The 14,673-nt window shown below is 37.7% G+C and overlaps 1 protein-coding gene and 1 long non-coding RNA gene across 8 annotated transcripts in view; one reads left to right on the plus strand and one right to left on the minus strand.

The window, feature by feature from the left end:
* The window catches only part of igsf11 (immunoglobulin superfamily member 11), a 108,114-nt gene that overhangs the window by 8,626 nt on the left and 84,815 nt on the right, over nt 1-14,673 (minus strand). For all 5 annotated transcript variants that reach the window (XM_044118887.1, XM_044118886.1, XM_044118890.1 and 2 more), the window contains 3 exons: nt 11,999-12,162; nt 1,568-1,775; nt 1,128-1,283 (listed from right to left, as the gene is read on the minus strand). In XM_044118887.1, coding sequence (XP_043974822.1) covers nt 1,128-1,283; nt 1,568-1,775; nt 11,999-12,162 — 528 coding nt within the window. The remainder of the gene's footprint in view (nt 1-1,127; nt 1,284-1,567; nt 1,776-11,998; nt 12,163-14,673) is intronic.
* LOC122832295 lies at nt 9,277-14,582 on the plus strand. Of its 3 annotated transcripts, none has more exons than XR_006370824.1 (4): nt 9,277-9,484; nt 13,312-13,383; nt 13,524-13,598; nt 14,210-14,582. It is a non-coding gene; the product is annotated as an uncharacterized LOC122832295 (long non-coding RNA). The 3 variants fall into 3 exon arrangements; XR_006370822.1 differs by having other exon boundaries at nt 13,527-13,598; XR_006370823.1 differs by lacking the exon at nt 9,277-9,484 and adding an exon at nt 9,861-10,172 and having other exon boundaries at nt 13,527-13,598.

Here is a 14,673-nt window from a genome sequence, read left to right on the forward strand (position 1 = left end):
CTCATTTTACATTGAGTAAGATGTAAACAGCAAAAACCTACAAAAAAGAAACACACTTTGAAACTCAGTGCCAATCAGAGGTTTACATATATTTTCAACATGATCTCTGTAAGCATCAAGTTCTGGCCTCATTCTGGCTGAATATTTGATCACTATCAAAAACGATAGAGCTCATTTAATTTGGTCGGCTTCCTGCTGTGTTCTGCTGGGTGAGGTTGAGGCCATTCAGAAAAATATATACATTACAGAATCAAATTTTGTTGTGTGTCTTTGTTGAATGTCCCGTTTGAACACTTAGCTGTGTCCAAGTTCTACCCATATTTCCATTTGGTCCAAATTTTCTTTTTTTTCTTTTTTCAGTATTTAACACACATTGTGAAGTGCAACCGAATTCCTTGTCGCAAAAAAGATCCTCAGCATGTTGGTGTCCTCGCCCTGCTTGGCCCTCTGTGTTTAATTTTGACAGCTGTCTGTATGAGACAATCCAGTTTCACAAAATATTTGAGGATAAAATTAAATAGTTGTTTACTGTATAACAGACGGAAAAGGAAAAGATATAATGCATTTGACATTATATTAACAAAATAGGTCATGTTTTGTTTTGTTTGTTCAAAAATGGTTTCTTCTGAGTGACCTAAGAAAATTGCTGTTATGTCTTTATTGTTACAGTAGTCTGTTCTCTGGGCTTGATGTAATACCAGGGCAGAAGACCTCTACCATCTAGTAGCGTACAGGCATGTGCATCTTTTTCTAGAAAACATACTTGGAAAAGACAGGATAGTCCACTGTACTTTTTCTAACTGATGCTGAAAACCACCCAAATAACACTTTTTAGAGATAAGTGTTGGCAGAGATGGTGGTCAGCATGAAGTAAGAAAGTAAACACACAAATTCCAGCACAAATTCACTTGTGGAAATCAATCAATCAACCCATCCTTACGTCCATTCATTCATCCAAACATCCATCCCCCTTCAGCAACATTAGAGGTGCAGTTTGGGGCCCGGTACAGATAACAGGTGGCACTGATGAAGGGTCTGGGTTCTGGTCAGAGCTCCTCTGCGTGTGTGAGATTTACCAGCAAAGGTGGGGCAAAGGGGAACTCCGACGGCCAGCTTGTTTGTAATACCTTGCATGGCGTTGTGTGGTAGCTTGGGCAGTGCATCAAGCTTCTCCCAGGAGTAAGATGGCGTGGGAATGCCTTCCTCTGAACTGCAGAACAGCATGATGTCGCTGCCTACATCCAGCGTTCCCTGGATTCGACATGCTGGCACTGAGGGGGGCACTAGCAGATGGGAAGAGTGGGTGGTGTCGCGTTAACCACTTAACAAAGCAAAAATAATGTTTTTGGTTTTTTTTCCTCTTTGCTCATCTGCTCATTGCAGAGGAAATTGAATCGTTAAAAAAAGCTGAAGAATCTCATTAAACAAAGATGGTTTATGGCTGCTGTTCTGCAATCATTTTATGAGTGGAACAGATTTAACCCACTATTCAGAAATAAAGGAGAGAGTTCTTGCATTCAGCAACACGCTTAAAATAGGCATGCAGTGATGATGTGAAGCTATTTACCCAACACTGTGAGCCCAATGACTCCGATGTTACGTCCTCCTCCGTCGGGAAAGTTGTTCACCAGGCACTGGTATGTCCCAGTGTCAGACAACTGGGTGTTGTTGATGAAGATGGAGGCACTTGTGCTTGGCATGGTGGCCACAAAGCCCACACGACCCTTGAGGTGGTTAGGTAAGGTGAACACCTGGCCATTCTGGTAAATTATCACCTGTTTTGGGAATTCAAAGTGACAGAATGGAACACCCAAAAGATGTTGAAATCAAAGACAGGGAGCGGATGGAAGAAGGGAAAACATATTGGACATTGGTGGGTATGGAAAGAGAAAGAAAAAAAAAACAATTTGTCAACATTTTGTGGGCTTTTGTATAGTAAAAAAAGAGTTGGGGCAGTGCGGTCAAAAAATATTCACCTCCATTCAGATTTCTGTTTTTGCCTTGTCATCACATCTAAATGTTTTAGATCATTAAACAAATGTAGCATCAGACAAAGATAGCTTAATTATAATTATATTTTCACAGAGTCACGCTGGTTTGAAAAGTATTTTCACTTAATGCAAATGCATCAACATTTGGAAACTGACTTTTGCATTTACTCATGCTACTTGTCTAACTTTAATTTTTACTTGATTATAAATACTTAAGTCTGACAGACAAGCAAAAACAGAAAATATATCTGCAAGAGGGAAATACAAACCACTGTTGCAGGAATAAAAGTGGGTGTTTCAAGAGTCACGAGAATCCTGTGAAAGTTGTTTTTCTACACATTTTTTGAGCTGATTCATGACACGTCTCTTACACTAGAGGGGGACATATTTCTATAGCCAGGATGAAAACAGAAAGCACACAGACTAAATAAGCCAAAGGAATTGACTTACTTCTCTACAACACGCAAGCAAACGGACCTACTAAAAACCTTTTATTTGTAAGTGGTCTTTTTCTGGCTTACATGATTGACTTTGGGGGAAAGGGCATGCACTAAAAGTATGCTTTCATGATACTGTAAGGCTCTTCAGATGAAAGCATTCCCTAAATGGAATGCATAATTGAAAACATTTTATTTTGGAAACATCTAAACTACAAAGATGATGATTTCAAGAGTAGAAATAACAGAAGTTTTCTGGACAAGAGATGAAATCCAGTGAGAAATTCCTACAAAACCTTATCCTGGAAAGCCAAGCAGTTCTTTTTTTCCCTAAGTCCCTTGTGACCGCTAATAGTGGTCATAGTGCCAATACACTGCACTAGCAAAGACTACACACTTTCAGGTGGAGTTAATTCTTCCTCTGCTCCAAAACTGAAAAGCAGTGACCGATCACCAAATGACTTAAGATTCGGTTCAAACTGATCACTTGTGAGACCGGACAACATGTAAAGCAGCTCTCACCCTCAGCTGGGCCCACACAAAAGATGAAGGACCCCCATGAACACTTATGTGCAGAACCGTGACAGTCGCGCACACGCTGCCTTGCACGAGACACAATCGTGCACACATGGAGGGGAAAATCAGAGGGGCTATTCACTTTGCTGAAAAGACTCCTCATTGAACTGTTCAAAGACCCAGGCAGGAAACAACCAGCACCAGTGTGTTCCACTGTGAACGTACATGAGTGTGTGTGTTAGCAGTATAGCGATAGTTCTGATGAATGTGTGGGTGTGTGTATGTGACTGTGTCCTCCACCGCTGCCTAACGATTGTAAATTGTGTGGCTGCAATTTCCTGAGTGCTGCGCGCTCGCTTTGTCCTCTTATGTGCAGATGAATAGGCAGCTCCTCCGCTGTGATGAGAGCCTGTAACTGCATCTCTTTCTGCTCATGTGTTTCGGTGGAGATTCATTTACTAACAAGAAGTGCATCCCTATTGGGTTGCTGGTGTGATGTGTCTGCCACAGTAATAGTACTCCTTTATCTAGTTATTGTGGGATTTTTTTTATTGTCTGTCACTGGACTATTTTCCTGTCTTTCCACAAGTTTCTGCTTCCTGTTTTCATTTCTTTTTTTTTTTTTCTTTTTTGGTACCCACTGTAAGAGATGACTTGTAGTGTTGCTTGTCTCTGATGGCCTCACAATATAATCTGGACTGAGTGTGATCCACTCATTTGGCCTCACATGCCACATTATGCCTTTATGTGTTAACTGATCTGATGGGATCAGCTTTTAATGTGTCATATTTAACCCATTTATTTACTTTTTGTCTGTCTGATGAGTTGATCCTGTCTGCTCTAAATGTATGTATAAGCCACCTCATTCGATCGCGTGACCTGGTTGGCTTTGTGGTGCTTCGCTGACAGAAAAGAGGCCATGGCCGGCATTCAGATGGCAGGCGGCCCTAAGAACTCTAGCCGGACTAGCTGGATGCCCCACTGCTGGCCCAGCGGTAAACCCCTGTTTCATCCTTTCTCTCCAAAAAATCCTGCACACACACGCAGGACGAGCATCTGTGCTCGTTGCCCTACTTCACAAGTTTTCCCTTGCCTCCGCGACCCACACACAAAAATCCTTCAAATATTCTCTGTCACTGTACCAATTGCATGATCATATCCTTCTTCCAACTGACCCCATAAGGAACTCTTTGGCAGCAGACATGAAGAATCCTGCCATGTTCTCGGTAAACCCTGAATAAATCTCTAACCCCCCCCCAGCTCCTTTAATTTACTGACTAAACACTGACACTGTTATCTCCTTCTATCCTGTGAAACATCCTGAACAATATGGGCTCATGTACCCAGTGATTACCATCCCATTGCTAAATGCCATCCAGAACATATTCTAAAATAATAACCGTGCCGGTCATTTTTCCAAAGCATCGTAGGTATACACGGCATTTGATTTGCAGTCCATGCACAACTTCATTGGGTTAGAAATAAATGGTACACTTTTTATTTCAATGCATGTTTAGAGACACAGAGTTTAGAGGGAAATTAGATAAATACCTTTGACTGAAAACTAAATAAACTACTGCATTGTAATTGCAATGATATTCTGTACGGAATGTGGTAAGTAGGTTTAATTATTACAAATACTTTTTCTTTGAACTACACCTACTAAAAAGGCCATTACATTTCCATATATTTTTTTCAGTTTGTCTGTAGTTAGACTCACACTGGAGGTAATAGACTGTTGATGGACTGTTGAACTGAAGCTGAATAAAATCCTCTAAAACAATCTCCAACTTGGACTAGTCATTATGTTTGGCTAAATCATAAGAGAACCCCGTCACATTGTCCCATTACAAGATTTCTATTTAAATAAGACCTTATGTGCCAGACCAACACTGCATAATATTAATACTGAGGTTTGCAAAATTAGAAATCTGAAAATTGTGTAATGCATTTTATATTCAAAATTAAGAGTTGGACATTTGGTGGGTGTTTTTTTTCTACCATCTAAAGAATAAAGTGTTTACTGATTCTACCAGATAAAATAGCTAAAAGTTAGTTTGGTTAGAAGAGTGCTTATGAACATTTTAAAGTCTTGCCTCATAGTGAATGTTATTTGAGTCGAGACTTTGGTACACTTTGAATATTTTATACTGAATATATTAAATGCTTCCATTGTAGATTTGGTTGTACTGCCGCCACAATATCAAGTCTTTTGTAATATCCAACTGGTTTACTTAAATGGTATAAGCCCCATTCATGTTCTCAGCATATCAGATAATTGTCTCTACAGATCCCAAAAGCATAATACTGCCATCACAAATTTTATTGAAAGGGTTGTGTGTTCTCTCCCTTAAAACCTTTCCCCTTCAACTTTTTCCCATTCAATATGAAAGCAGCACATAAGGCTCCTGGTCTGACCAGTGTACCTCCTCCTTTACATTTGTGCCATCACCAACATAGCTCATGACAAACTCTGAATAGGACTTCTAATGACTTTCATTCAACAAAAGCTTATATAATGCCACTCTTTAAAAAAGAACGCAAAATAATAAAGACCATCACCCAAAACATACTACACAAAAATTTAGCATTGGAAAGGAAACTGTCAACATATATGAGTTTCTGTTAAAGACGTTCCAAATGTAATTTTATGCAACACTGGAGATGATCACACCACTTTCTCAAAAGGGCAATGTAGACTAGATACATTGCAGTAAGTTTTTTTTATAGTTTCCATGACTACAGTGGTACACAGAAAGGGTATTGTCCAGTTCTATGCTTCCAGGCACTACAGAATGTTACAGGTGACATTTGAGTTACTTGGAGAGGAAGCCCAGAGAATTCCAATCTGAACAAGGAGGCGGTGAACTGAAACTTGTGAACTTGATTGCTTTCAGGAGAGGTGAAGGAGTCGTCTTTACACTTTAACATATTTGTTGGCAGAGTTTTATATAGTGAGAGAAAAATATTATTAACCAGGTTGAATCAATAATCTGGGATTGTGTAGGGATTTTAAATTTTGACCCCTATAAAAACAAACTTAAGCTCTCCATTAAAACACAAATCACGCCTATCCAGCAGAAAACAGTCACTAATCCTGCATACATTATTTTTTCCTCATCAATAAAAAGCATGTACATTTACAATCTCAGCTAGATCCAGTGATGATATTTAGGTTGCAAAATAGCTCATCTGGTTGAGCAGGTATGCCCGCATAGAGAAGCTGAATCAATGGCCTGTAACTGCTTGTTTTGCTTCTATTCAAACTAAATTTTTTTGTGTTTACAACTTAAAATAAAGTATCAGAATTCTTACAAAAGAGAAAGGGAGGGTTTTTTGTTCAAAAATCTTTTTTCTCCATGTTCTGGGGTAAAGGGAATGGATCATCTATTTAAGTCACCCTAAGGCAAATTTGCTGGGATCAATGTGGTAACCCAAAGACCACGGTAAACATTCTCAAAGACAGATCAACATAATTCCTGCATCCAGGACTTCCACTGGCCTGAATTTCACTAGAGATACATGTTATGCATAAATATTAACTTACTAGTAACTAAACCAAGAAACCCCAAAATTTGGACAGTGACACTGAAAAGCCCATAGTAACTTATAGAGACAAAAACTACTTCATAATTTCTGTCTGAGACATCAAAATACATTTAAACTTTTGCTATTTGATTTATTTCCAATAATGAAACAGAAGAATTCAGTTCCTGTCTTAGTCTTTTTAGTTGTCTTAGTTCAACACAGCAGCTCTGATACTCAATAGAAAATATGGCTATTACTTCAAACTCTTTGTTTGTTCTGCTTTGCTTGCACCTATAAGCCACAATCCGCTCAGCTTGTATGCAGCATAAAAAAAAAGAGTGCTGTGATGTGAAGAGTTGCACTCAATAGAAACACAAAGACTTGCTAAGAAAAGTTGTACCATGGAAACCAATTTTAGATCCTAATTGATTCAGCTCCCATTTGTCACCTAAAGTTTCTCCTTTACGAGCCAACACAACTTCTGCAGACTTTCTTTGCACCCTTGTCGGATGTACAACATCAGCACAATATGTTGCACGTGCACAGACTGGGCTTTTTTATTACAGTTGTGTCATTTGTCACACCATACAGCCTTGCGATTTTCAAGATTTTCAAAAATGACAATGTATTTTCAGGGTTAGAAGATTAGCACATGGTAAAAATGTCAGACAATTTTAAAGTTTTTTTTTTTATTGTCAGGCAGTACTAATTTATATTTGTGAAATCTGACTGTCCAATGTGGACATTATAAGGAGAAGATAAATTGGTGAAGCAGCCAAAGGGTCGATTGTACCAACAGAGCAGCTGCAGAAAAACACACCTAAGGTGAGGGAATCTCTTTCAGCCAGTTTTTGACATGCCACAAATCATGTCTTTATGGAGGAATGGCAAGGAGAAAGCTCTGGTTGAAAGACACCATTATGAAACCTCATTAAATCATAAGCAACATAAGGTTCAGCTGAGAGCAACATTCAGTCTGCATGCCAAATGGCATGTGTGAAGGATTGCTAACTGCAAACAAACACACCGTTGTCAAAGGAAAATGTGGTGACAGCACTATGTTCTGGGAATTTTTTTCTTCATCAGGTAGCCTGAACTGTTTTGTAGAAATAGGAATGAAGCTAAATACAATGTAACCCTGAAAGAATCCAAACAACTCTAAACATGTACAGATTTTTCAGGCTGTTTTTGATGAAAGCATGCTTGTGTGTTAGTATGACACAGTCAACGTCCAGGCTAATCATCAATTGAGAACTATAATTGCAGGGTAATGTGTTTTGGGGGTTTTTCAGAGGATTAATTTGTGTTCTTTGAATAAAAATGCATTCTCAGAAGTTTTTAATAAAAAAGGGGTTTCTAAATCATATTTTCCCTGCCTCTTCACATTCTGCAAAACTTTGTGTTTGTCTATCACTTAAAATGCAAACAAAATACACTGCAGCTAGTCATTATAAAATTATAAATTGTGGAACAACCTCAAGTGATTTGCATACTTGTGAAGGACAAAAAGTAACAATAATTTTAGCTGTGCATGTGTATTTGGATAGCAGGGTTTATCTGGATTATCTATCACCTGGCTTTTCAGGGGAAAGAGGTCAGGGCATTTGATCACAGTGCAGCAACAGAACGATGGACAGATTACAAACAGAAACAACACACAAACATTCAAACACCCAAACACAGGTACACTCCACAGATTCCACGTTGTAATCCACCGCTCAGCCTGTCAGTTAATCAGACCAGATAAACAGGATACAACCAATGCAAGACTTAGGTTTAGACTGTTTGAGATTTAGGAAGAGGAACTTCACATGGAGTCCTCTACAGATCCAAAAATACAACAAATAATCAACCACGCATGTTTATTTATCCATTATTATAAATTTGACAAGTTCAAAGCCAAGAATCCTCTTAAATACTAGAAAGAATAATGTGAATTTAGATAAAAAAAAAACAAACAACAAAAAAAAATGAGTGCAGGAGCTGTCATTTGAAAGGCTACATTATAATTCCATTATGGAGGTAGATTAGACAAATAAAGGCAAGTCTACCATTTTAAGACAATAAAAACATTACCTGAAATGAATAGTAGATAAAATGTATGAAAGTACATATTTTAGATCACAGTTTAGTTTTTTGTGTTTTACAGTAATGGTGAGTCATTTACAACAGATATATCTGAACATGGCACTCAAGTTTAAGCATGCAGAGCCCTGAGTGTACTTGCTAAAGTGCAAATGTGGCTTGTGCAAGAGTTCTTTTCAGTAATTGTTAATGGCTTTTAGCATCAACTATAATCAGTCATGACACTCTCGCTACTTCCAAAATGACCTTGGACTTGTACTCTTCAGTATAGTCTGTCACCTCACATAGCACTTTTATTTCATCACACACATTTAAGGCTGCTCATATATTTTGTGAAGACACCAATTGTTTGCTTCTTTTAATGTGTAATTGCACAGACTGGATGCTGTGGAATATGTGTGAGTGTGCATGTAAAAGGTACATCCCATCTATGTAATTGTTTTCTTACTGTCTCTGATAAAATCAGGCGGTACAATTGCTGTTTTAGCTCAGTTAGGATTACCAAAACAATGTTTTTTGGCTTAAGTCCTGGAAAATTATAAAGATAACTTTAAGAAGTTTCTTGTTACAATCTTAAAGGTTTATCTATTTCAAGAAAAATATTCATTTAGGAAAATCCAGATGACAACATAATTGTTTTCTAAGTTTGAGGTTGATCAGTTCCCAACATTTGAGCTAAATGAAGGCCCATCCTTCAGTGTATTTCAAGGCCAGTGATTTAAAGACAAGTGTAATGACAGTTGCTATCAAAGTAGCTACCTGCAGGGGGCACTCTGCGATCAGAATGAATAGAAAAAACGCAACAGAATAAGTTCTGAAATGAACAGCTAGCTAAAGTTAGCATAAATAGCATTTTATTTATATTTTATTCTTAGAGGAACAAGAACATAACAAAAGGAGGCACAGCCTGACCTGTCATCATGACAAGTAAGATGGTAACAATGAGAAAAGAAAAATCAATTTGTCTATTTGACTATTCTAGAAATTAGCTTTCTGCATTATTTCAACAATTTTAAGGTCAAAATTGCTGAATTGTAAAGGAAAAGAGAGGACCCAACTTTTCAGCCAGACAGTAGGCTATGTGATTTAAAAGGTTTATTGTAAAGCGTGTTCGTGTGAAACAAGAAATATCCATGAGGAATATCTTGACACGTCAGTCATATCAATCATGTTCTGGCAGTAGAACAATCTGTATCGTTTGACTACAAGATTAGTCAGTAGGCCAAGTTGTCTTTTCTGTGTTTTTTTAAACAAAATTTTGCTTAGGGTGAGTATATGAGCATCTACAATGGTTTTGGACCAGCAGTCTGTTCAAAGCAATTCTGCGTGTATGTGTGTGTATATATATGAATATGCCAGTATTTTTGCGTGTGTGTGCGTGTTTGTGTCTGTGCGGGGAGAACAGCTGCGTTACAGAGCCTGTCGTGGGCGTGAGTTAATTAGTGCAGAAGATGATTGTGTTATTTGGGCGGCCGACCAGCACCGGGGTTCAAAGTGAAGGGAGGCAGGTGAGCTTGTACGGCCTGCAGCTGCATGTTAAACAACTCAAATGGAATCAGAGAAAGGCCCGCGAGGGGGAGGAAACGCTGAGTGAGAGAGAAGCAAGTAAGCGAAGGTGAGAAAAGCAAAATACTAAGAGCTATTGGAGGGGAGGGGAGGATGAGATACCGAATTAGAAATAATACATGCAACTACTCCTGGTCAGGTGCAAAACATAAAAAAAAGCCTAAAAAAAAAAAACAACAAAAAAAAACCTTTAACTATGCTTAATTTAAAGTTACACAGACATATGGTTCACAAGGACCTCTGTCAACTTCAGGGTAACTATTTCTATCAGCGGTCTCTGGGGATAAAAGTAATTAACAAACACCATTTTCGGAAAAGTTATTATGTTTTCTAAATTGTAATAAACTTTTGATAAATTATTTTGGAGAATGTTCCATTTAGAAAACTTGGAAACTTTTCTTAGAATGAAGCTTGACAATGACTACTGTAACTAAGGCTGTCAGATGCACCGAAAAGAGAAGTGTCGTGTGTTTGTTTTATCAAAGTCCATTAGCTCCATTTTTAAGCACAATTCACATTGTGGGGTTAGTGACATACTGGCTGTATTCAAAAATGCTGCTGCCTATTGAAACTGTAGTTACTCTAGTGACAAACAGCAAGCAGCAAATGCAGGTGGTCATGACAAAGCCAAGGACATAATAGTCAAGTGGAACAAAGTATCCTGGTCAAATGTAACTTTTTGTCTTATCGGCAAAATGCTACATATATCGGGGAACTAACACTAAACCCACCATCCTATCTAAGATGCCTGGTGGTGGCAGCATCATATTTTGAAGAACGCCTGTCAGAGCCTGAAAAGACTTGAGAATGGGGCAGAGGTTGACCTGCAGAAAAGAATTCTAGCCATTCAGCTACACTTTACAGGGTTATGTCAATAGTCAAAACAAAGTTTATACCTAGAAAAGTATAATTTATATCACAGCATTAGAAACCATGCATAATCAAAGACATTATCCAGTGAGCAAGAGAAAAACTCAGGGGCACTCAGTGCAAATTCATGCAACAATTTCTAGATTGTGTTTGATTAAAAGCTTTGCAAACCATGTATTATTTTTCTTGCACTTTACCATTTTGCAGTTTTTGTTTAGGTTGGTATGTTACGTAAAACCTTTTTGAGGTTTTTGGTTGCAAGATGAACATTTTGAAAAAGTTTAAGGTTTATTTGTATTTTTTTCCAGGTGCTTTTGCACAAGTTGGACCATTTGCTGTATTCTTTGTTGTTCTGCTCCCATTTTCCGTTGAGACTGTTGCATCATGCAATTTGACAGTAGTTCAGTGAACACAATAAATGTTTTTTTCTTTCTACAATGTGTCACAAATGTACACACATACAGATAAAAACAGTGTTGTTGTTTCGGCATTTGGCCAAATAGGTGGAGAGCTTTGAATACAGCCAAGGCTTTGTCCTGATCATCACCATAACCCTAAATAAGTCCAAATTGTATGACTTGAATTACATATAATTAAAGCATGTGGGCAGGGGATGAGAAGTCTCTGTATTATGTGTGAAAACCCAAATGTTCTCTTTGCGCTGTATCTGAGCAAACATATAAACAAATCAAGTCTTGTATACCTGCTTCGACTGCAACGTTGAGGGAGAAAGAACAATGATAATCTGGATGATACATATGTGATAATATTGGATTAAGGAACAACTTAAAAGTCTACATTTCTCTTTACAGTGCACTGCTGGACAGATGGGTAGATTGTAATTACGACTATCATGACAAAACTGCATTCATAGCAGGATTCTGATCGCTATGTCCAAACATTAACACTTTATATTCCAACGCTTCTTTAAGTCTGACCTTTTGGTACAAACACACCGAAAGGCTGGGATCTTTTATTTTCAATGAATGGATGTGTCACTGATACCTGTTCTGGCAGGTTAGCGTTGGACAGCGGGATCACCATCCAGATTATGTTGAGGTTGGTGAGGGCAGCGCTGGTGGTAAAGGAGCAGGGCAGGATGGCAGTCTGGCCCCGAGCCACCTGGATGCTGCTCTGGGACACAGTCACTTCCAGGGCCCGGACACACACTGCAGGAATAAATAGGAGGATGTGAATGTCTTGGTTCAGAGTAAATGAACATAGAATTAACAGGGCAAGAAGTTAAACAAAAATTATGGGTTAAATTCATGCCAACCTTCATGAGTATTGTCATAGAACAATATTGATTCAAATCATTCGATGCTCTTTTAAAGTACAAGTTACTTTGAAACATTAAACTTTTATGTGAGTAGGTCTGTTGATGTGTAAAAGCACTTATAATAGTTAGAATCATCACTGTTGTTTGAACCAGAAACAGTTCAGTCCAAACAGTGGGAAAAATGTTTCTCAACAAAATATTTAAAATCATTATCCCACAAGCATAATCACAGCAAAAGAACAATGCCTTTTCCCAGCACATATTCCATAATTTACTGTATACAACATAAAAACATACTTTTTCTATTCACACAATAGCAAATACATCAATATGCATCCTGTCTACTGCCTCATATCTTATTTACGAGACTATTTGTAGTATTTTATTACAGCCATTTCTTCACTAATTAAGATTAAATATATATATATATATATATATATATATATATATATATATATATATATATATATATATATATATTTTCATGATAATGCTTGTCTTTACCATTTTAAACAGTTGCCAATAGAAATAGACCTTAATATCACATTCTGGTAATCTCTTGTGAGTAACAGAAAGTAATTGAATAATAAGTAATTGCTCAGAGACTGTGACCACATTAAAAAGTAGAAAAAGTATGAAATGAAAACCATTCTTCATTTACATTTATTTTATAAGAATTTTTAGTGTTTCTAATAATGATGGCAACCAGATTATTTTATTGTTAAAAAAAATATTTTTTAATGTGAGCTTTTATTGCAGTGAAAAAATGTAACTAATTTAAATATAGTTTGTTGCAAAATTTTCTAATGTGAAATTAGGTTATTGAAATAAATGGATGTTTCCTTAGGCTTTTAATGCATATTTATCATGGACACAAGTAATAGTGGTGGTAGCTAAATGAAGACAGTCTATCCAAGGAACTAAAACTGTCATACAAAATATATTTCTGTACTATGTGAACATACATTTAAAATATGTAGAAGAAACTTCCTCTCTGTTATTCATGCTAGCTGATTCAGGATTGTACCTTTCGTTTTAGGTAATGGCTGGCTTGAGCATTTTCCAGTCAACTACTGGATGACATGGAACAACCCGGACAAGCTAAGATCATGTATGTGTTTCATATCTTAAAAGCAAAACAAAAATCAATGTTTACCCTTGCTGCACATGTTTTCTTATTGATGCCTAATGTATACAGAAAAACAAACATGATGTGTGGAGAACAAAGTGTCTCTTTTGTAATTCTCTCAGCAGAACAAAGACATCTACACTGAACAGTGGAGAATCGCATGAAATATGGAACAGCTACATGAGGAAAGATGGAAGGTTGTCTCCTGAGTTTCTCATATTTATCATCTGTTTAAGACTATTTCCTTTGAAATACAAATTCCATCCATTCACACATTCAGCTCATGAATGAAAAATCACCACTTATTTTTTGTTCATCAAAAGAGGTTTGTCTTCTCTAGCCAAGATGCTCAGAAGAAGCTCCACATCTGTACTCAGCTGTGAGTCTTAAAATGAGCCATACAGGCAAATCTGTGCATGCTGCGTCTATTCTTAGGCTGGCTAAAGACATTATAAACAAAATTAAGTTACATCAAGCATGCATCCATGTCCAAAAACCCAGATGGGAAGTAATCTTATCTGAACATGGTGAGGGGGATGATGCACTGATATGATTACAAATAATTGATCATGTCCTGTGAATGGTCCCTGTTAGTGATACTGTAAGATGATGATCCCACCACAAGTCAATCACAAAACCATTGGATTGTGTTCAAGATTCATGCATTGCAATTTGCAGAATTATTTAGCCCGTTTATGGGGAATTTGAAGCTTAAGAACATTTTAAACAGATTTTGAATATTGTTGGCCTGTTCTAGCTAATGTACTGCCTGTTGATCCCTGCTTGCCTGTCTGCCTGAAAACTCCAGGACTTCCTACGCTTTCCTTCTGTTGGCAGACATCACAAGCCCTGCAGCTTCACCGATGGGCCAAGAGGAGATAGGCTGCTGGGCTCTGTTTTGGTTCATGGGAGACATGCTCATGAAGAAGACTTCCTATGAATTATGCAGCCAATTTCACTTAGAGGCATTATAGTCCCCTGTAATGCCAATATGTATCATTCAGCAGCCTGATTCTCCTCTTTAGTTCATTCGCACAACGTATGATGTGGGACATGAACTCCTCAGGTTGTCTGCATCATTGCATCGCTAATGAGGCCCCATTACCTGTCGTGACATGCACAACATGAGGGCGTCATTATAAAAGCAATAAATGTCTTTGGTCACTAAACTCATCTGATCTTCTTATCCTCTGTGTGCAGTGTTCACTTCATACTCTGAATCATTCTATGTTCTTACTCTGAGATTAATAGCAACAAGGAAGAAGTTTATAT

Source organism: Gambusia affinis, linkage group LG06 (genome assembly GCF_019740435.1).
Source record: "Gambusia affinis linkage group LG06, SWU_Gaff_1.0, whole genome shotgun sequence".
Lineage (NCBI taxonomy): Eukaryota > Metazoa > Chordata > Actinopteri > Cyprinodontiformes > Poeciliidae > Gambusia > Gambusia affinis.